General features: G+C 46.5%; 1 protein-coding gene across 2 annotated transcripts in view; it reads right to left on the bottom strand.

Moving 5' to 3' along the window:
- Positions 1 to 22,117, bottom strand: part of SLX9 (SLX9 ribosome biogenesis factor) — a 58,731-nt gene that overhangs the window by 7,280 nt on the left and 29,334 nt on the right. For both annotated transcript variants that reach the window (XM_074910740.1, XM_074910742.1), the window contains exons 3-4: positions 5,410 to 5,478; positions 1,196 to 1,349 (exon numbers count right to left, since the gene is read on the bottom strand). In XM_074910740.1, coding sequence (XP_074766841.1) covers positions 1,196 to 1,349; positions 5,410 to 5,478 — 223 coding nt within the window. The remainder of the gene's footprint in view (positions 1 to 1,195; positions 1,350 to 5,409; positions 5,479 to 22,117) is intronic.

Raw genomic sequence — 22,117 nt, 5'->3', positions numbered from 1 at the left:
CAGAGTTTATTTCTGGGGCATCCAGCAAGTCACAAGAGGGTTTATGGTATCTCCAGCCTTGATCTGCAACCAAAAAAGAGGGTGCTTTGCCAGAGAGACGCCTTCTTGGCTGTTCTCTAATCCAAATGCTTTCTTAGTATGGCCAAAACAAGCTTCTAGTTCCAATCTTTACTGAACAACTGGAGAGGAGTGACACTTAAGTGTCTGTGCAGCACGCAGAGCACTTTCATTCTGCACTGGGGAATGCAAAAGCAGCTGCGACACTGACCGGATGGTCAGACAGAGCACTGCATTAAAAAGGAAAAAACATAAGGGCAACCAGAACCCACCCTACGGCTGGCAGGGATGGTTGACACATGGGTGTCAGAGGATCAGAAATAGCCCTTCTCTTTCAGGGAATGGAAACACCATCTTTCTGCTCTTGTCCAAAGTCACGTTCCAAGCCAACAGGGTGAACAAAGAGTTTGGCCGGAGCACAAAGCTCTGCTCAAAGGGCCTGAACTGCCTCAGGAGAAAGCCTGGAGGTCTGGAAGAACAGAATGGCAGGCTGCAACATAGCTCATGTGGGAAGGCAGTCAAAAATCCTAGCAGGCAGCACTGTGCTCTGGACGCTGGCTCTCCAGATCCACTCCCCTCTGTCACATCAGAGCTGTACGAATTTGGGCAAGCCACCATCCCAGTCTTTGCCACCTGCAATACAAGAATTTGTCCCCTTTGAATGCCGCAGATATAACCTGCTAGAAGAGAATGGATTTCTTTCATTGAGTCAAACATCATTTGCTGATAGTTATGTTTAGGACAATTTTTATCATAAAAATCACACCTCAAGTGCAGATTGAGGTCAGCAGTGTCCACCTTGAAGACAGGTGAGCTCAGCAGCATTACACTCTGGACACTTCTGTGTCACTCCTGCAACTCCCAGGAGATCTGGTTGCTCTCCATCTGGCTGTCTCATGCCAAGCCTCATCTGAGCAATACAGCTCCCCTCTTAGCTGTGGATTCAGAAGACACATTTAAGCTTTTTTCTCGTGGTGATTGAAGCATGGAAAGGGGTGAAATGGAGATGAGAATGAGGTCCTGTTCTCCTGACCATTGTTACTGAGCTTGCACTGCCTGTAACTACAAGTTGAGCTGCAAGGCACTTCCTTGTGCAGGAAGAAGGGAAAGACGCAGCCCATCCCTAAATGTCACGTACCTCTTGGGTGGCTTCCTGCCCCTGCCACCTGTGGTCAGGTCAGAGAGCTCAGGTAGGGCTTCCATCAATGGCTGCATGTCTCCCACCACAGGTGTTGCCTTCCGCTTTGCTTCGGCTTTTTGTTTCTGCTTGGCTAGCTTCACGCTTTCTATTTCTGAATCAGAAACAAAATGTTACTGGAGGAAGGGGAAGCGTTTGTAAGAGGTAACTCTGGAGCTAAGAAATTCATAGGCTGCTTCACCATCTACAGGAACAACAGGCCAGAAGTGATTTAAACCAGGGAAAGACTGAAAATAATGCATCTAATGCATCTGGGTAGTTCCCTCCCTTGCTGTGTTTGCTTATAACTATATACATCTCTACTGACATTTGCAATGGGAAGTGAAATCCCCAGACTGATTTTCTTTGAATTGTTTCCAGCCCTTGCACTGTTCATTGCTCAGAGCAACATGGCACAGGAGTCCTGGGGTGGAAAAAACCACACTGACCTTGCATGGAATTAGGAGAGAGAAACAAGAGGGGAAGGGACAAACCAGGCAGCTCCACATGTGGCATTAAATAGTCACAGCCCTGTCTCTGCTTTGCTGTAGGGACAAAACAATGCTCTATCACAGGCAGAAAAGATGGGACTTCATTTCAGTTGTTGACTTAGTTTGGAGGAAGCCAAGGTCTCACCTTCATGACTCATGGTGGAGCTCAAGCAGTCAGATGCTGGATAAACTGGGTTGTTAGAAAAGCACTGCACCAAGTGGCAGACACAGAGGCGGCTGGCTTTTCCTGGAGCCCACGTTTACCAGTGTCCCTGCAGCAGCTCTGAGCAAGGCTGTGGGCACGTGAGGCTCTACAAATGTTAGGGCAGTCTCCCTTCTCAGCCGTGGGAGGTGGGCATTGAAAGCTGCAGGTTTCTGCCGCAGTCCTTGAGGCTCCCTGGTGTAGAAGTAGGTCCCACAGCTGCCCAAGCCTTACAGAGCCAGCAGCCCCCAGGGCGAGCCCCAGCAGAACACGTTCTCCTCCAAGATAGCCCACAAAAGCCCAGCAATGCTGCAAGCCTCCAGCCGAGCTCCAAGATGCCCCAACCTGTTCTACAAGTGCCTTGGTGATGCCACCACAGCTCACCAGGATCCATGAGCTCCTTCTCCTTCTGTTAGGCAATCTCTGGGCCTGGAAACCCACTGTGTTGCCTTGATACCCATGTGGGGTACCAGCGCTGCAGGGTACCTGGTGAAGGACTCCACCTCCTCCATGTGCACCCAGTGAAGGCCGTGGTGGAAGAGCAGGTTCTGCTTACTGCCTCAGACAACGAGCGTATTGCAAGGATGAGCCTCAGTGCTGAGCTAGGAACTCCTTGTCTGGACATAAAAGAGTGCAGTGCTGCCGTGGGGCCAAGCTGGCGACACATGGAGGCCAACAGCTTCCAACACAGCACAGCCACAGAGCAGGACTAAATCGGTGCAAGTATTTTTGGTGGGAACACGAAAGCAGCCATTCCCACTCTACAGACCGTGGGCAAGATGCCACCAGCAATCTTGCACCTAATCCCGCTGTCCACATTCAAGAAAGCAGAACTCAAATTCACTGGCTTGCCACTGGCTCCTTTAATATCTTCATCTTGTTCAATCCTCAACTCAGCTGAGTTGAAGAGCAACAGTTTTTCATGAACTGCAATCATGCTGTACATGGATGTTTGTGACAAATCTGGATTGTAAACGCTTCTCCTCACAGCAATCCCTGCCAAGAACACAGCTCTCTGTTCTGCATCACTTCTTTTTTTGGTCTGGCTTTATGAAGCTGACTACTTTCAGTGCTTTCATAAACAGTATGTGCTCAAAATTTTCAGACACCTGATTCTGTGCAAACATCCCAAATTCTTTTCCTATGAAGTCTTGTTTGTCTGAGGAGCCATGCAATATATGTATTTTCAAATGTGCATAGTTCTAATGTCTGAAGCATTGCATAATTTTTTTCCCTCTCTAGTCTCTCCTGAGATGATTTATTGGAATGGAAGAAATCTCCAAGTTTTGCGTTTGCACTGCTAGGCTGAACTTTAGTTCCCAGGGTCTTGGCATCCAGTGTCACAAAAGCAGCCCTGGGATAAGAAGAAACAACAAACTCTTGGAAAGGTTTAGAAAAACAGAGATGTAATGATAACAACTTCATCACTCCAAGTTGGGTTCTCTTGAGAGAGAGAGTTGCCTCTCTCTTGAGGGGCAAAACACATGAAGACTTAGCGGAGTTATCTGCATTAGATAAAAATCAATGTGTTTCAGCTGACTGCAGCTCCTTAAGGTCACAATGTTAGAATGCTAAGTTTCATTTAAAAATCTCCATCTCTGGAAATACCAGTTCATCTTGCTCCATCAGCTAGTAATAATAATAAAATCAGTTTCTTTATTGATGTTTATATAGGCTCTTTCCAGCTAATCCATTTTTCCTAGTAACAAGCTGCACACCTGGTACTAACACTTGCTGACTTTTCCTACAGAAATCCCTGGGTACTTGCTACCCTTAGCAAGGCATTTGCTAGGGAATGCTGGTACTTGCCAACTGGCCACAAGTTTAGCAGAGGAGTCAAGAGAGCCACCAATTTAGATACTCCTGTATCCGTAAAGCACTTCTAATACTTGGTATCTTCTAAGACAGATAATTTGGCCTGAAGTTTTCTGTCTTGGTGTTCTCCTCAAAGCAAAGCCTCTGCATTTCATTTGTATTCACTCAGATTAGTAATTTTAGAGCCAAGAGAGAAGGAAAGACGCCACGGCAGGGCCAAAATAACATATGTGATCTTGAGAAAGACTGATGCTACAAAGGCATATATGCAGGAGGGCAGGATTAAGGGTGTGTAGGGGTCCTGCTCCTGGGCTTTACCAAAGCAGCTGACCTTGCCTATGGGAGCAGTGCTGTTACCTAACTGCAGGAGTGTGCCATCTGTTTCTTGCAGAAGACACGAGACCCATGTATCCCTTTTACTGTGGATTCTGTCACAAAATGCTGCTGAGGACATGCTTTCCTCCATGGCACCTGGTACCAGTCCTGGTATCAGGGGAGGGAAAGCTCAGCTGTGCTCCAGCTGTGCTCCAGCAGTCCCCTCCCCTGTTCCCACAATAGTATCAGACAAGGAGAGACATTCAGGAGCACTGAAACTGCAGCCAGCAGTCCAGACGTTAAGACTAGTACAGCCATCTATGCTTTGTGCCCAGCAGGGACACCAAGGGTTGCAGATGTCAAAGGCACTTGGAAGTTGTTGGTTGGTGATAGGGAGGAGATTTCCTTCATGCTCACAGCATTAAATTACCAGCTTTTTATGTAAGAGAAGAGAGATACCCGCACTGCAACTGGTGAAATCACAGGTTTATGGACCTGAGCTCAGAAACAGAGTGTTGCAAAGCATATGGTGTGGCAGAAAGCCACATCCTTCAGCCCCAAACACAGTCTGTCAGCAACTGTGTTGGGCAAGAAGGTGTTAAGGGAAAAGTCTGTCCCAAGAATGGCTCCAGGTGGCAAGAGGAATCCCTCTGCTACACCGGGTAGCACAGCATTGTCTCTCACTGTGCTGAGATACTTGATGCAAAAATCCAGACACTTTCCACAGGAAACAGAAGCATTTCTGCCATGGGCTGGTTTTGTTTAGCTCAGATTTCACAACCTCAAGAAAGGCCAGCCTGTCTGGTAAGTGGGTTCACTGACCTGGGGCATGTGGGAAAGAGCAGTAACGCAAGCAGCAGCATCCAGAGAGCTTCCTCACTGAAGGGCGGGGAGGCCCACTGCAGGCTTTCACCACAGAGGCTTGGGATTAGGTGGTGGCTTGGTGGGTCTCAGCTCCAGGCTGTCCTACCATCCCCACAGCTCCTCAGAGAGGAGGAGCTCCACTATACAGCTAGTAATATCTGTTCCAGAGCTTTAAAAGACAGAGAAACATGCTAAGCCTATATAGGCAGTGTCCTATCTGGATAAATAAAGGTTTTATGTAGTCACTTACACGTGGAGGAGGATTAAAAGTAGGTTTGGGGAAATGACTCAATCTCGGTGCTGAACACTGCGAAACAATGCCTGGGACTTTTACCCCATGTGCTGAGGAGCAGATGTGAAGGTTTCTGAGAGGCATTCAGCCTCCCCCGGCACTGACAATGCTGCCACCCCCACCCCGTGTACAGAGAGATCCAACGGAACCACGCCCTGTGATGCCCACGGAACTGCCGTTTCAGAGAAGTACTTACTCTGTAGCCACCTTTCTTTCCTCAGCTTCATTTTTTCTTTTTTGGAAAGAACCGTTTTTTCTTCTAAACCTAGAAGAAAAGAGAGACATGAGATGAAACCTGGCTCCTGCACACAGGTTCAGTGCTGGACACTGTTCCCAAAGACAGCAGAATCTGAAGTATTTTGTTCAACCCTTGATGCTTTTGAACTTGCTGATAGGTTGGGCAGGCTATAAGCACATTGGGGGCTACACTGCACCTCAACTTTTAGCCAAACAAATCAAACCCGGCACGCTGTTGGTTAAGAAATAAGAAACAGGCAAGTAGATCAGATCGTCAGCACCATAGGCCCTGTTTTCTCAGTCCAGGTAGCTCTTTGAGAAACGACCCTTGCCTCATGTCCTGCATGACCCTGGCCTGGGAGCTGGGATTTGCTTCTGAAGACTAGCTGCAAATGATGGGAGGATCTACAGGTTCCAGAAGTGGGAGCAAACCCCAAGTTTTAATCTTAAAATATGCAGGCCAATAAAGCTAAGAAGAAAGAAAACACGGGCTGCACACATGTGCAAGGGTAGGAGGGAGAATGGCAACCTGACATGGCTATCAGCACCCACCTGCCCAACAGCCTCAACACCTGCCCAGACAGCACGGGGCAGGCAGGGAAGGACGGAAAAGGGTCTGAAATACCCAGACCCATGGCAGCCCTAAGGAACAGCCAATTACTAACAGCTTATAAAAAAAGGCTATATACCAAATTCAGTACTTGGAAACCAGCTGTTGATCACTGATATCCAATACCAAGTAAAGCAACGTCACAAATATTTTTACTGTGGATCCATTGCAGACACTGTAAAATTTTATCTTATCTCTGGTGTTTAAAGCAAAATTGACTTTAGTCATCTTTTCTCCTTAAGTGTGCTGGGAATCCTGCTACAGGAATGCCAATGGAGGAACAAGCTCCCCAAAGACCATTCCTCTCACCTTAGGTTATTCTTAAGTCTGGAAAAGAAAAAAATGCCCCTTTTCTCCCCAAAAGAAACAGGAAAAAGGAATTTAATGCAATTCTGAAAACAACTCACTGTGGGCAACTTCTCTGAAGTTGTGACTCTTTCAGGATGACTTAAACAAAAGCAGGGTCATAATTTAGTAATTTCAATGCCTTAAGATGAGAACAAGCCTACTGGGGCTGGTGGTGAGCGTTTCTATAAAGTCAACAACCGTCACCATATTCTGAGTTTCCAGAGGACACAGAGAACAAAGCTGTAGCTTTCACTGCCTCATGACCTGGAAAAATATGTTATTGTAGTCAATACACCTAGGAAGCGAGAGATAAAACCATGCCTAGAAGCTATCACTTATTTACAAAGCTCAGGGATGTCTTGGAGAGTTTGTATGTGACTGATGCTGCTATCCATCTTTCCATCTCCTGCATAAAGCACTGATGTCCAGGCACCCTGCTAGGCGGAGGCTGGCAGGACAACCCTGCTAGGATGTGGGGCCAAGCAATAGCAGAGACAAACGTCTAATAATGTTAAGGGCAAATTTCCTTCATCCATTTGCTGTGGTATCAAAGCAGACGCTAAAACAAATAATTGCATGTTCCAGTAGCCAACTCCCAGCTATCCTCATCCCCAGTCACCCCACATTTCTGCAGTTCCAGGAAAAAAAAAGGATGAATCTTGAGAGGCCAAAACCCAAATCGTGCCTCGATGCCCTGTGAAGGGCTGCCTGCACGAGACACCTCCGCCCTGACTTTCTGGCCGCCCCAGCCTGCCTGGATTTCAGCATCAGCGGTACTGGGGAGATTTGCCCCCTTGCCTAAAAACCTGCTCATTGCTTCACTGGGAAAACAGAGCCCGGCAGGATTTGTTAATGAAAATTAAAAAAAAAAAAAATTTCAGCCAGCTGGCCAATTCTAGTAATAGCATCAATTCAGACTTTACCCCCGCCCAAACAGCAGTGGAATATTTAAGGAAACACAAAAGCTGCTTTCTTGGCAGCAGCCCAACCTCGCTGCAGGCTGGGGCTGGCGGCCGGCACTCAAGCCGGCCGCTGCAGATCGCCAGAGGGGTGCAGGGAGGGGAACCGGGTCCCTCTCTTCACCCATTGCAAGCAGCCGGCGAAGCGGCTGGTTTCTGCCCTTTTTCACAGCCTGCTCCCAGGACACCTCCATTTTATGTACCCCACCTACCCCCTCAGGAAGTTGTTTTGTTGCTAGAAGGTGCCAAGTTGTGTTTGGCAACTTCCAGTTGCGCTGTCGAGTGCCAAAGCCGCTGGAAATCCACTGGAGAATGGCAGAGGCAGAATTTAGCTAGTTAATTAATGACACAGACTGTCCCCAAGGTAGTCTTTTATTTTTGTTTAGCTTGCAAGCACCTCCAAGATCAAAGGCAGACCACAGCTCTAGTTTAATTATTTTTCTGTGAAATCAGAAGGGTTTTGGTCCCCCCTTTCAGCCCATTTCACATGTAATTTAACAACACTTGCCTTCGAAACCTTGTGCATGGAAGAAAGGTGAGCAAAACCCACTTACATTAGCTCAGCGCAGTTTACAGACTGTAAACTTAACAATTATTCCTTTTAGCGAGGATGTGTGTTTTCTTCCCTCTGATCTGTGTAGTACAAAACATCTCAAATATAAACAGATTTAAAAAAAAAAACAGAAGCTTTTTGCCTCCTACATCAAGCGTTTGATACTACTCCTGGCAATTCTCAGGATCCTGCTTTCAAGGCAAACAAGCAGATATTTTTTCAGTATGGCTTCCTTCATTTCAAAAGGGTTGAGTTTTCTGGGTAAAGGACTCCTTAGACTGAAGAAAGAACCAATATATATATGTATATATATATGTCTGCTTTTCATAAAGAACTCCTTAGACTAAAAATACATATCCTACCTTAAAAGTCCCCACTTTATCCTTTCTAGGCATTCAAAAAGAAGCTAGATCGGGTTAAAGCCACAACACTACAGGCTTCCCTGAGATTCCACTATTTAAATTTGACTCCACAACCGAGAGGGTGAAAACACAGGCTTTACAGTTCCAGGAAACCACATTACTTCAAGGACTTGGCCAGGAGCAGAAATATCAAATAAACCTGTGCCTGTGCAGTGCCACACGAACAAAGGAGGGGCCTTCAGCACCGGGCATCTGCTCCCCACCATGCAAAGCTGCAGTGAAGCATCAGGTCCCCTCTCTGGTATGAACTATTAAGAAATAGCATGTATTATTAAGTATTATTCCCAGAACTCTGATGATACATAACAGTAAAGCTGTTGCTGCTCGAAACATAATATTTTGGCAAAACAGGGTACTGTATAAATTGAAGTTAAATAACAACAGATGTGTTAATTTTAGCCTCAGTTGTATAACTGCAGCAAAAATGAGTATATGCCTACAGCTGTAGGATGAGTTCACTAAAGAAATTCAGAGTACATCCAAAAGCAGAAGACTGGGTGTGTTTGGGGGTGGTTTTTTTTTGTGGTTTGTTTCTTTTTTTAAATTACACAGTGTCACTTGTAAAGTGTCTGATACCCTTTTCCACTGAAAAGGCCTGGGAAATGGCAACCGCAGCCTCGTGGGGCAAACACGACAATGGTGCAGTGCTGTGACCTAACAGAACCACTGAAGGTACTCTTTCTCCTTCAGGAAAAAAGTTGAGGGACAACAGAGGCCAGGCAGAAAGTCAGCCAAGATGTCCTCCAGCAGAGCCAGTGCTCCGCAGGAGCCAGCCCAGTGGCTCGCTGCCCTCACCCCACCCAACAGCTCATCTCCCAACCACACCACCTCCAGCTCTACTTCTCCTCCCAGTAAAGCACCAACATGCAGTCTCTGGGGAGCCTGGTTCACTAGTGGGACCGAGGCTTGGCGGTGGCAAGGACAGAAGCAGGGAGTTGATATCCAAGGTCTTTTCCCCCTTGCTCAGAGGAGCCCCCAGAGACAGCTTGGGAGCCTGCACAGGATGCACAGAGACCATGGGGGGAGAGTGTTCGGGTTTTACCCAGCCCAAGCCCTGCCACCCTGAGCGGGCTTGGGAACCAGTGTTGGAAGAGATGACAACCCCTGCTGAGACAGGGCAGGTTCCACCACGGATACAGCATTTGCTTTTCATGTTCCAAAACAAGCTACATTATTTTTGTTCACCCTTAATCGTTACACCAGGCCGCAAGCTTTCTTCCTGCCCCTGATGAGGAATGCATCCTATTTAAAGTGGGATTTGCATTCTCAGCCCTCTCAGATCCCCTGGTTATTTAGAGTGGAGCCTACTTCCAAGCCCAGCTTCCCATCGGAGACCGGGAGGAGCAGTGCGACTCATGTCCTCGCACCAAGGTCATGCCTTTGTCCAGCCTGGTAAACATCCCCGGGCTCTGACGAGCTACAGCAAGGGCACGAAGCCTCCCCCTGCAGAAGAGCCGAGCCTCATCTCTAGTGAGGCGCATAAGCACACAAGTGACATGCTGTCTGAAGCAGGAGCAGTTTCCCTCAGGAGGTGACTGAGAAGTCACCATCTGCACAGTAGTACACGAAAGGCAACTCCAGACACAGTGTCTGCCCTCCTCCCAAGGGATGTCTTAAGTGCTGCAGACACACTCATCCCATGCCACAGGTAAAAGAACCTCCTCCTCCTCCTCTGCCTGAGGCCTTTGTCACACTTCAGAAATCCGTGCTCTTCCCGCATGCACCTTCTCAGCAGCCCTCCCCAGCACAGAGGTTAACAGTCTCAGACAGGCACATGGAGGATGCTCAAGGTGGCCCAGTGGGTCACTGTCCTTAAAGCCACTTCTGCAGCTGGAAGGTTATTTTCATAACCAAGGCAGAAAGAGGTAACCTGTCTTGGGGAACCTAGACTTCTGAACCAACCATGCCACAAGGTCTGCAAAATGCCTTGTGTGAGCCAGGTGCTTGGCACTGCCAGTTCATGGGAGATCCCAGAAACCACTGTTAGCGTCCCACAGGAGAAGCTATAGCTGCTACAAGGAGCCCACCTCATCCGCCAGGTTGCAGGCTCCTTCCTGGAGCTCTCTGCTCTTGGAAAAAAGAAGTCAGCTTATTTCAGGAGTTATCCTCCCCATAAAACACATACAAAGTACCAACATGGTGCGGCCAGAGGGAGAAACACCCCACCACGACTTCTGTAGCATGCAGCCTTCTTAGGGGAGAAACATCCACAGAAGTAGCACTGGGGAACAGCAGGACAACCATGTGGGCTCTGCTTTATTTTGTTCATGAATTTCCATTAGTGCCTTTCCTGTATTACCTCCATCCTTCTGCGATCACCCATGACAGCAGCAAATTAGGTCAGATCCATCAGTAGCCCAGGACACTGAAATGGTTTTTTTCACGTACATTTTGCTGGTTTTGGAAAGTTTCTCATAAAAAATTGAAAGAAATCGTGTATTTACTATGAGCATGTCCTGCTGAGTCACTGGGTAGGCGGTGAGACTGAAGAGGGAGAACGAAACACAGGATACCAGACAGACAGTGCCACTGTCTGATACTAGACAGGACATGCTGTTTCTCCTCTTCCCGACTAGGAAAGCATTATGAGATGCAGCCAAGACCCACAGGAGACAAAGCAGCTGTAGAAGTGTTTGCTGGCACCCACAGGAAGAGGAGGACTTGCTTACAGCAGGCAAAGTGAACCAAGTATTGAATTCATCTTTCAGAAAGCCTGGCTTTAAGCAAAGCCAAGGGGATCAACGGTAACCATTTGACATCTAATAGAGCTCTTTAAACTCTGCATGCAGAAAGTACCCCCTTTTTAAATAGTTTTATTTTTTTAAACTCATTTGTCCTTATCACATTGCAGACACAGTTTTGCCTGAATAACATAGGTGCTACCACTCACCATCCTTTTTTTTTGCACATTTGGCTGTCTGTTTGTCAGGAGTCTTAGATGACGACAGTGAGCAACAGCCAAACCAACCTCCATGCTCAGCAGACTTGGAGGTACCCTCTTGCTGTTCTTCCACTGAGCACGGAAGCAGTGAATGAAATAGCTCCTCACCTCTTTCTCAAATGCTTCCCTGGTCAGAGAAAAACACCATTTGGCAAAAGGTGCCACTGCTGAGGATACTACTGTACCAGTACAGGAGGTCCACATCATTTGCTAGAAAACGCATCCCCAGTTGTGTATCCTCACCAGACAGGTCAGCTTGCTGCCTGGATTCAACACATCTTTGCTAGAAAAGATGCTGGATTACTTTCTACTTACTTCCCTTCATGTCTCTTTCTGCACCTATGAAAAAACAGTTCTCGGTACTCTCTGAGCTGTAATACTTAAAAAACCACAATGTACATGCAACAAGTGTGTGTACATTTCTTCCAACAAAAAAGCAAGATGACCTCCAAAAGTATCTAGAAGTTCCACAGCACAAGTAGGGTATTCTCATTTGTCAAGGAATGGCATGTCCAAAACAGTTCCTTTTTCTCTGGCATGTATTTGCCTTCTGTTCAGCCCTATAAACAGTTTAAATACTCATGATCACAGTGAATTTTAGGCACAGCAGCTCCCAGCAAGTGCTGCTGCAGCTTCTGCCTTACAAAAGGTCACCCAGTCCAAAGAAATATGAGGCTCAAGCATCAGTGCACATTGGAGACATTTCCAACAGCTCAGTTCATGAAACTTCTTTCAGGTTTCATGGTGAGCCATCTTGTCCTTCCTGCATACACTTCTCTGATCGCAGCAAATTACATAAGAAACAGCCACGGAAGATGAGAATTTTCCATGTTTGCGTGTGAGGCAGAATGAATGGCAAAGCCTTCTTATGATCAAACTGATCCAAGGAGTTGTAGGTCTGCAGCAGAGCCTTGTGTTTTCCACACCCAGCCAAGAAACCTGACTATTTCTAACCTCCTGCCATGCTACTGCTAGCAGAGAAACCCCACCCGCTGGCTTCTGAGGGCAACTTCATGGCCCCAGCCACCTCAGAGCAGAGGCTTTCTTTGCTTTCATTGCCCATGTAGAAGCCCCAGAGTCAAGTCTCTAAGAGGTGCAAGATGGTGGAGCTGAGGCCAAATGCTGCTTCAGGCAGCACCAGGGGAGCGCAGACCCATAATGCCACCATGCACTGCCCTCCCTCGCCTAAGGGAAACAAGTCTGATCTGCTCAAGGTATTCCTTAAGAACGTGAACAAGCACATCTCTGCCAGCTCTCAGGTTAGAAAGCTGATGTGCTTGTACGCTGCCATTGAGCATTACCATAAGGTAAAGCAGCTTCCTCTGTTGTAACTCAGATACAGGGGATGACGGTGCTATGCAAAGCCCTCATGACCTGACTCTCAGGGGGAAGGCTCCCCTGGAAGCATGGACAGCCCTCACTTCCCAAAGACATCAGCCTTCCCAAAGTTGTGGCACTCAGCCCTAGCAAAAGTTTTGCAAACAAGCAGCACACAACCCGCCTTGGGAGCACACCCACTATACCTGCTTCCCCACTCCTGCTGGGAATGAGACCTGGTCTGACAGGATTTGCACTGTCTGTTCCACTGCCAATTCCTTCCCTTGCCTGTGGAAGCCTAGCAAGCCGCTCTTCCTCCTCCTCCTTTCATCCAACACTCACACTATTTCTGGGAAGGAGCACATAAGCCTGGGGTATGAAGCATGCCACAGCAGCCCATACATTCACAGCCCGGATCAGCTGTGGTATAAGCTAGGACTGAAAGCAGACTCATCACTATCCTCTTCTTATCTCTGCCACAGACACTTCTGACCTATCTCTTACTCAAGTTTTGAACAATTTGTCATTTCTTCCAATACAACAGAAAAATAAAATTCTGCTCCCTTCAGCAAGAAGGCTGGCACTTGCTCTCTGCAGAGATGGGTTTCCAAAAAAAATCCGTAGAGGCCTGAGAGTTCAGGTCCTCAGGTGTCACTAGCACCCAGTCTCAAATGCCATGCTTAGAGTCAAACAAACCCAAAATTAAATAGACACATCACTATCCAAATTGTGTGTTGGGGGCGCTTTCCTTATGCAAGCATGACTGACACGTATCATACCTCTGACATGAAAAGACTACAGAGACAAGGAGGTCAGCTATAGGAAGAAGTAGTGGAGAATGCCCTGAGCATTATATCACATGTGAAAGTGTAAAAGGGCAACAGCCAAGATACAAGGGGCTGTGTTCCCATTTATAAGCACTGCCCTTTGGGAAAGGCTTACAGCAAGGGCAGACTGCACACTGCTACAGGGTACTTGGAATCCCTTCACTGAGCTGGATGTGGAATTGTAATGCTGTTAGTTAACAGATTCCTGAGCAATTAGTGAGAAAGGTCAAAACTAAACCAAGTGGAAGGGCTATGGAGGGTGTGTGCACCCACTGATGGACCTTCCCACTAGCTCAGTGCTGTAACCCCCCTCCATCGCTATCTTCCTCTTCTCCATCTATCTCCTCTCTTCCGTGTCATAAGCTTCCAGATGTGAACAAAGAGCTGCTGACCTGCTGGAGAGCAGCTTTTCAGAAAAGGCCCTGGGGGTCCTGGTGGCCACCAAGTTGAACATGAGCCAGCAACATGCCCTTGAGACAAAGACAGCCAACGGTGTCCTGGGCTGCGTTAGGAGGAGTGTTGTCAGCTGGCCAAGGGAGGTGATCCTCCCCTCTGCTCAGCACTGGGGAGGCCACGGCTAGAGCGATGGGTCTGCTTCTGGGCTCCCCAATGCAAGAAAAATATGGACTTACTGGAATGAATCAGTTAAACACCACTAAGATGATTAAGGGACTGGAGCATCTTTCACTTGAGGAGAGGCTGAGAGAGCTGGAAAAGCAGTGGCTCAGGGAAAATCTTATTAATGTGCACAAATACCTGATGAGAAGGAAGGAGAAGAGGGAGCCAGACTATTCGCCATAGTGCCCACTGACAAGAAAAGGAGGCAATAGGCACTCATTCAAACACTTGGTTTGGGGATAATTTTCATGTTCTTTTAACTGTGAGGGTAGACAAACACTGGAACAGGCTGCCCAAAGAGGTTATAGAGCCTCTCCAGGTCTGCATCCATGGTGATATTCAAACCCTGACTAGACATAGTTCTGGACAATCTGCTGTACCTGACCCTGCTTGAGCAGACTCCTCCCAACCTTCAGAATTTTGTGCAACATCCAAAAAAAAATTTCAGATACTTTTCACTGAAGCACCTACTTTCAATGCCCCTATAGGGGGGCAATCCTTTAGGAAGGATACTTGCCGTAAAAACAAAACACTTGCCTGGTGTGGTGTGGGGAAGCACTGCAGAAGATTTTTCATCCCTACCCTTGCCTGCTGCTGCTTTCAAAAAAGATCAGTGCCACCAGCAGAGCACACAAGCTTAGCACAGATCAGCCTCAGCACACGCTGATCATGCAGGGTTGCAGGGTTTTGCTTTCCAGTTTGTTTTCTGTAAGGCAAGAGCACTAGAAGTAGGGAGTGCTCGAGCTTCCCAGCTGCCCTGACAGGACACGACCCACCTTCCTGGCTGGCCAGCACGACATGGACAGATCCACTCCCTTTTGAGTCCACCCTTGATTTACGAGCAGTGAGGAAAGCACACAGATCTGTGGCTCCCTTGTCAGAAAAGATGTGTCCTTGCAAAAACAGTATTTGAAAAGTCACCTTGGCAACAGAGTTCCTTCAAGCAGGCATCTGTAAGGCAATGACTCACAGGTTTGCCATCGCAACCTGAAAACAAGGTACTGGGGGCACATGAAGGTGTAGTTCTGAGCTGTCTTTACCTCCTGCAGCAAGTATTTTTAAGGTTTGTACAAAACCATGGACACCACCAAGGCGGACCCACTGAAGTAGAGTCCAGGAAGTCCACAGCATGGCACAATCTGGACAGTTGGCAACTCCCCTTTCACAGAGGATAAAAATTTATATTTTAACAACACAGAAAGATATATGCATAATAAACATTTGTGTGGATACTGCAGTTTTGATAGAGAACAGTGGGAAGAATAGAATACAATTTCTACAAAAGCTTAAACAGCAACAAATATCTGGAATGAGATTTATTCTGTGACCAAAAGTAATTCATGTTTACCAATGGGTAAATTCTCTCCTTAGGGCTTACTAAAGGAGACAGAATACTGAAACATCCCTACGCTTTTTGACAGCACCTTGCAGGCTTGTATTTTAAAGAGATTTTCACCAAAATATCCTTTCTATTCTTGCTAATAAGATTACCTTTGACTACATTGTCCTTTGAAGAGTTTGAAAAATCAGTAGTTTGATAACTTCTGCAGCATTACATAGTAAAAGATCTAGATCTGAAAAGTGCAATACTACTTGATTTTACCTGGTGCTTATAAGTTCTGCAAAAATCAAGAAAGCATTAATTCACTTTCATTTCCTTGTCTTTCAACTGTATATTAGCTAGTAGACAATTAAATGGGTATTCTCTAGGGAAGTTTTCCATTTCCAGCCACTGCTTCTTATAACCTCTCTTGCATTTGTTTTGGTACCTGACGTTTCTTTTACAAGTGTATTCTTACCTATCACTTCATATATGCTCTTTCAGCTCCTTAGAGGAGCCAGCTCTGTTCAGTGTTGCTTGTTACTGCATTCCCAATGCACGGATTTAGTGGTGACCCTGCAAACCAGTTATCAATCTCCTTCCCTAGGTTTAACAACACGCAGATATCTTCCCACCTGAATTCTCCACTTCAGCCCTTAGTTTCTGAAGAGCTTCTTGAATGTGGGACTGCAGACAAAAGACTTCTGTTTTACCCAAAATACAGATTTTACTCTTTAGCAGTTTTCTATAGTTGAAGCCACCCTACACAAAAAATTTTGTAGCTCCTGCAAGTTGTGCACAAAGGAGGTTTAGGCATAATTGCTGTTTATTCATATTTATGAACACACTTGTACGTTCACCATAGCTATGTTTTAACCACAGGTATTCTTCCTCAAAATATACACAGCAGAGAGCCTCATTTTATACTGCATTTCCCTCAAGGCCAAAGCAGTGTCCTGATGGGGTGCTGGGGGAAGGAGAGAGGGCAGACAACAATAGGGAAGAGAGGGAAAAAATAATTATTTAATGATGCTCACAGGAACTGCACAAGCACAGAGAGTGAGACTTCCGAGTCAGACAGGCAAATATGTCACTGTCAGGTGCCACTGCAGCACTGGCAGCAGACCAGCCGCACACAGAGAGATGTGTGAGACGATACCTAGAACAAGTTGTGGAGTTGTTTTCTGTTCCTCAGAGATTACAGCAGACACTACAATGTGTTACGTGTGGAGCCCCCCCCCCGCCCCTTTCTCTAGATAATACATTTCATGGATTTATTGGTTTGTTGTTAGAAGCCCTGAGTTTTCCTCATTCCCTCAATCCAGATTTAGCATCTAAAGCCATTTTCCCTCCCTCCACTGGGAAAAACAGGACATGGGAGAGATGCAGACAGATGGTATCATCTGAAATTATTTCTTCAAACTGAAATGGGGAAGGACAGGCAATCGGACCACATTCACTATGTTACTCAGTGAAACAAGCACTTGCAGGAACCTCTGCCTTAATCAGTGGACAAGACAGGAATGCAGCCAGTAGGAAGAACTGCAGCTGGACCTTTCCTCGGATGGAGATGGAGGAAGGGAGGCGGAAGGAATCCCAAGGGCTCAGACCTTCTGGTACTGCTGAGCAAAGGCAGCATATGCTTTACTTGACAGTAAGAGCTGGGGAAAGAAGAGATGCTAATAAAACAGTTGCACCACTAAATGCTATGTAAAACTGAAGACAAGGATGCCCCTTCAACCATCCCTTTGCATCTACTTCGATGTAAATACATATGAAGGTGCAGAAAGAGATGCTGTTTCCCCAGTAACATGCAACTTAAGATCCTTATGCGGGCCAAAAGGACTGCTCTATCACTTCTCTGCTGTCCCTTCTCCATCCTGGAGAAGTATGCAGTAAGCCCTGCTAAGTAAGCCTACTAAGGCTCTCAGAACAGGCTTTGCATGGAAACATGGCACAAAGCAGCAGCCACAGCACAGGCATCCCTGGGCCATGTGAGTTTGCAGCTAGTCTGTAGAGTTTTCCATAAACCAGGCTGCTGTTTGGCTGCCATCCTCTTACCGTGCAGAAGCACACCACGCCTTGCTGTGATTCTTGCTAAATTAGTAATGATCTGTGGGAAATGCTTCCACCGTCCCAGGAAAGCCTGCGGATTCCAAATTCAAACTACTTCAGAATTTAAGGATACATTAACAGAGATTACAAAACTATCTCCACCAAAATCCTTTTGGTTTAATGCTTTTTACTTTGTTTTGAAAAGACACAACAATGGAAAATAAAATTATTTCAGAGTTTTATCCTAATTTTTTTGACTCTTCCTCCCAAACAGTTCAGGGATACAAATGAATTTTTAGGCAGTTTTTCATTAGAAAATACTCTATAAAGAAAAAACAGCCCTAAGTGTTTCACAGTAACCAAACATCCTGCAGGACCACTCCATCAGATGCCTTCAAACATGGAGAGAGGTTGTTCTATCCACACTACTAGGGTAAAAAAATTCTTACAAAGTTGTGTGCTTTACAAAGAGTGCAGGATGTAACTGGAAAACACGTACAAAAATAGAGACAGCCTTCTGCAGGCAAACCTCACTCTGACATTGCCTGAGTCAGCAACAGCATTCCTCTAAAGGGGAAAATTACACAGCAAACCATTTTATAAATGATATTGCCAATGACAGACCCTCTCACCCTTCTCCAAGCAGCATACAAGCTTTGTTTTAATTTATGGCTATTTCCAAGCTTTGAATCTAAATGTCCTCCCAACATTCAAGTCCCACAAGTCACATCCCAGCTCCGGCCACTCCATACAGAATGGGATGTACCACAGGCATCATGGACTCCAACTCTACAGTCCATCCACTCTATTTTAGGACAATCTGACTTGAGTATTTGAAAATACTTCTTGCAGGTTTGTTCACACTGTCTAGTTTGGTTGAGGCTGGCTCCTCAGGGTCCAAATCAAGATCAGTAACAAGTGGCATCCCTCAGGGGTCCCTATTGGGACTGGTACTGTTCAGTACCGTCATTAATGACATAGCCAGTGGGACTGAGTGCACCCTCAGCAGGTTTGTGGATGGCACCAAGCTGAGCGGTGCTGCTGATTCACTTGCAGGAAGGGATGTGCCATCCAGAGGGACCTGGACAGGCCGGAGGAGTGGGCCCATGGGAACCCCATGAAGTTCAACAAAGCCAAGTGCAAGGTCCTGCTACACTGCAACTGTGATGATATGAACAGCCACGTAATTGGCTAGCCCAGTATTTAAATTCCCCAAACATCTTAAAACCTTCATAATAAAACAGGGTTTAGCTCATCACACGCTGCAGTAACTAAGCAGGAGGGACACAAAGTAAAAAGCTCTGTATCTCCCACCACATTCAATGAGGTCAGGCTACGTGATATTTTTATGCTAGTTGTAGCACTGAGGAAGCCAGCAGGCGCAGTTTCTGGTTAAGCATACAGCTCATATTAAAGGCCACCTCTGACCAGAGATTTTCAAAGATTTTTGATGGACAGAATCCAATGTGGATTGGTAGCAAGACTTCACAGCAGAGAAATGGTTTTTTCCCATCTGTGCTTCTTAAGCCCTGTTATCTACAATGGCTCTCTGTAGGTGTAAGGGAGGTGTGGGAGCTGGAGCAGTGGAGACCGCCAGGGAGCAAAGAGGACAAGTTGCATTTATTTGCACTCTCTGTGATGTGGAGACCTGGCAGAGGAAGGCATCTTCCAGCAAGCAGCTACTCAGCTCCTAAATCAGGTCAGCTACTGACACTCACTCTGTCTGAGTGAGGGACATGCTGGCGTTTTCCACGAAGCCCCCAGAAGGCAAGATGTTAACTGGAAGTACTCCAGCCTGACTTCCAACAGGCAAAAGGATTTAGCAGTGACCACTGAGGTGGTGTAGGGCTTCTCCTGGAAATTTATGACCAGCAGAGAGTAACAAGCAGAATAGACAAGAAACAACAGTACCAACAAAACAGCAGTGCCCAGACCACCACTGGCTGAGGGACTCGCAATATTCAAAGGCAAAAAGGAAAGCAAACAGCCCACTACTCCAAGGTCTCTCTACACCCTTCCTCTCAACACATGCACACAATGCTACTTAAGCTGGTAGGTAACAAACATTACTGGAATGACACACTGCTACACATAATTAATATATTAAGTAATTTGACCGCTGAGTGCTCTGTGATCAATACTTAATTATATTTCCAGGCAATACAACATCAGCCAGAAATTGAACTGGGTATACAATGCAGATACATAAGTTCCACGTAAAACCAAAACCATCACAAGAACAGCAATAAGTGGGACTTGTACAGGCGTTTCAGCAGCGCGCGCAGAGTGGAGAGAACAGATCACATCACAGATGTTTTCACAGTGAAGGAGGAAGAACTGAGCCATGAAGGTCACGATAAGAATGTCAAAACTGGCTGAAATGATAGGTTCAAATGACAGGAAGATAAGGATGAAGTTCTTGCACAGAGACTAAGGGGGGAAAAGCAGGACAGCTAGGGAAGAGGCAGAAACAAGGGCATTAAGGGAAGCTGGACATCCACGAGACACTATTAAGTGTACAGTGAGGTTTGTCTTCCAGCAGTCAGATGCAGGACTGCCAGACAATTGAGGCCACAGCAAAACCGAAGCACACAGAAAGCCCACCTGGGCAGGCCTGGAGAAGAGATGCTTTCAGGAAGGCAGTATGACCATTTCTGTTCCCGGTGTGGTGACCTGAAGAGGTTACTCACTCAGGCTTCTCTTCTCCACAGGACACATGAGGCACAGATCAGGCAAGTTTTATCCTCTCCCTTCATCAGTGGAGAAGGAATAAGCATTCGGAGGTATAGTAGAAGGCAGAGAAGAGCTGGGAGAGGAAAGGATTCCCCTCACCATTACTTCCTCAGTCTAGTTTGCTAGAAGGGCATCAAGTACTTCACCCCAACATCTTCTCTTTCAGAAATAACTGTGCTCATGCCAATCAGTGCTTTGCAGAAAAATCTGAACCTATTACTTTTTAAACAGGACAGCTGACCCAAAAGTAATTTCCAAGCCTGATCTTTGCATCCCACCATTCCCCACGGCAGACACTATTCCAAAGGCAACAAGGACTTGAACTTGCCCAAACTAAGAGAAGACTGCCTACAATTTATTCCTGAAGCCCTTCCTGCCTTCCAAGTGTCCAGAAATAGAAGGACACAAAGGAAGCCTATGTGTGAAACAGAGAAATCTTCGGAAAATTCTTCAAGATCCACAGAAGTATCCTTCCCAGCTAACAGTTTCCCTGCCTCTCCTTGGGAGATTTGCTAAATTAGCATCTGAAGTGTGCACTGCCTTCAGCTGTGAGAGCCCAGTTGCAATCTAGCCCTGAGGAAAGGGATTTGCTAGATGGCCCTGACTGAGTTAGTTCCTTTAACACTGTTGTGGCAAGTAGCTATTTCAGGCCTCCTTTTCAGCAAGGCCACATGCTCAGGAAGCAGAGAGGATGCTTGATCTGTAGGAAGAACCATCTTGCCACCAAGGTCCAGGGACCTGTATGGCCTTCAGGCTCAGTCTGCCATTTAAGTTCAGAGAACAGTGGCGGAGGTGTGACAAGGAAGCTGAAATGTCACCCCTCTGCTTTCCCACCTCAAAAGACCTTCCAGTAAGCAGAAATAGTCCTTCAGTGTATATAATCAAACTAGGATTCCACCAAGACAGATATTCCAGAAAAATATGTCAGGTAACAAATAAAAAGACTGAAGTGTAGCCAGCCATGCCTAAAGTAGGCAATCCTCAGCCTTTGCTAGACTATGCATAGAGGGGAGCCTTGACTTAATTTAATCAACCCCATTCAGTAAATCTGCTTTCTTGGCACACTAGCAGCCTCTTCCACTACATGCCTGTACAGGCAATGTTTCCAGCACGCCACTCCAAGGTCTCTTGTATGCCAACACCACACCTACTGTTAAAGGGATTGATTGCTCCCATCCATCAGCAAATGTCCATGAGCACAGCAAGAGCAGTCACTTCTGCACAAGGACCTCACACTCATATTAAAAATCAGAATAATTTCCTTCTAATGCAAACAGAAAAGAACTAATTTAAGTCTTCAGCATGGCTTCCCGCCTCGGCCCAAGTCTATGAAGAAGAGGGAAGACATATTTCTCAGACTCTTCTGTGATGCTGGCAGGGTGCTCAGGGGTTGTTTGGAGAGCTGGGAAGAGGTCTGGAAGGTGCTGACCTGCTCCAGGGAATACTGAAAGCAATATTGGATTGCTTGTCTCTAATGGAACTAGAGAAAAAAAATCAATTGCAGTCGACTTCTCTGTTAATGACACAGACAGGGCTGTTTCCTCTGGAAAGATCGACATGCAGTGTGCAGCAGTATCGATACCAGCAGCATTATCAACACATGACATTTGGAAACTTGGCACGGAGACAACAGCAGGCAGACTTCAGGGAAGAGCAGCTCAGGGTGCAGGCAAATGAGAGTTCAGCTTAGCTTACCCAAGAGTTTGTTGCTGCAACAGCAGCAGCCGCCTTCCGCCATGCTTCCCACACACCCTCCTACCCCAGCTCTGGTGCACCTCCAACAGAAAAAACTAACTCACTTCCACCCAGGTTAGTTTTCTGCTAGTTTAGTGAGCTGAACCAAATGAAGTCAGCATCAGGCCAGGAAGATGCATAGTCAGGAGCAGGGGAAGGAGGAAGCACACCTCATCATCATCAGCGGCAGGCTGTTTGATGCAGCTGGACTGATCTTGCAGACTTCACC

Source organism: Athene noctua, chromosome 7 (genome assembly GCF_965140245.1).
Source record: "Athene noctua chromosome 7, bAthNoc1.hap1.1, whole genome shotgun sequence".
Lineage (NCBI taxonomy): Eukaryota > Metazoa > Chordata > Aves > Strigiformes > Strigidae > Athene > Athene noctua.
Note: the sequence above shows the minus strand (reverse complement) of the source record. Positions and strands in the feature narration are given on the sequence as shown.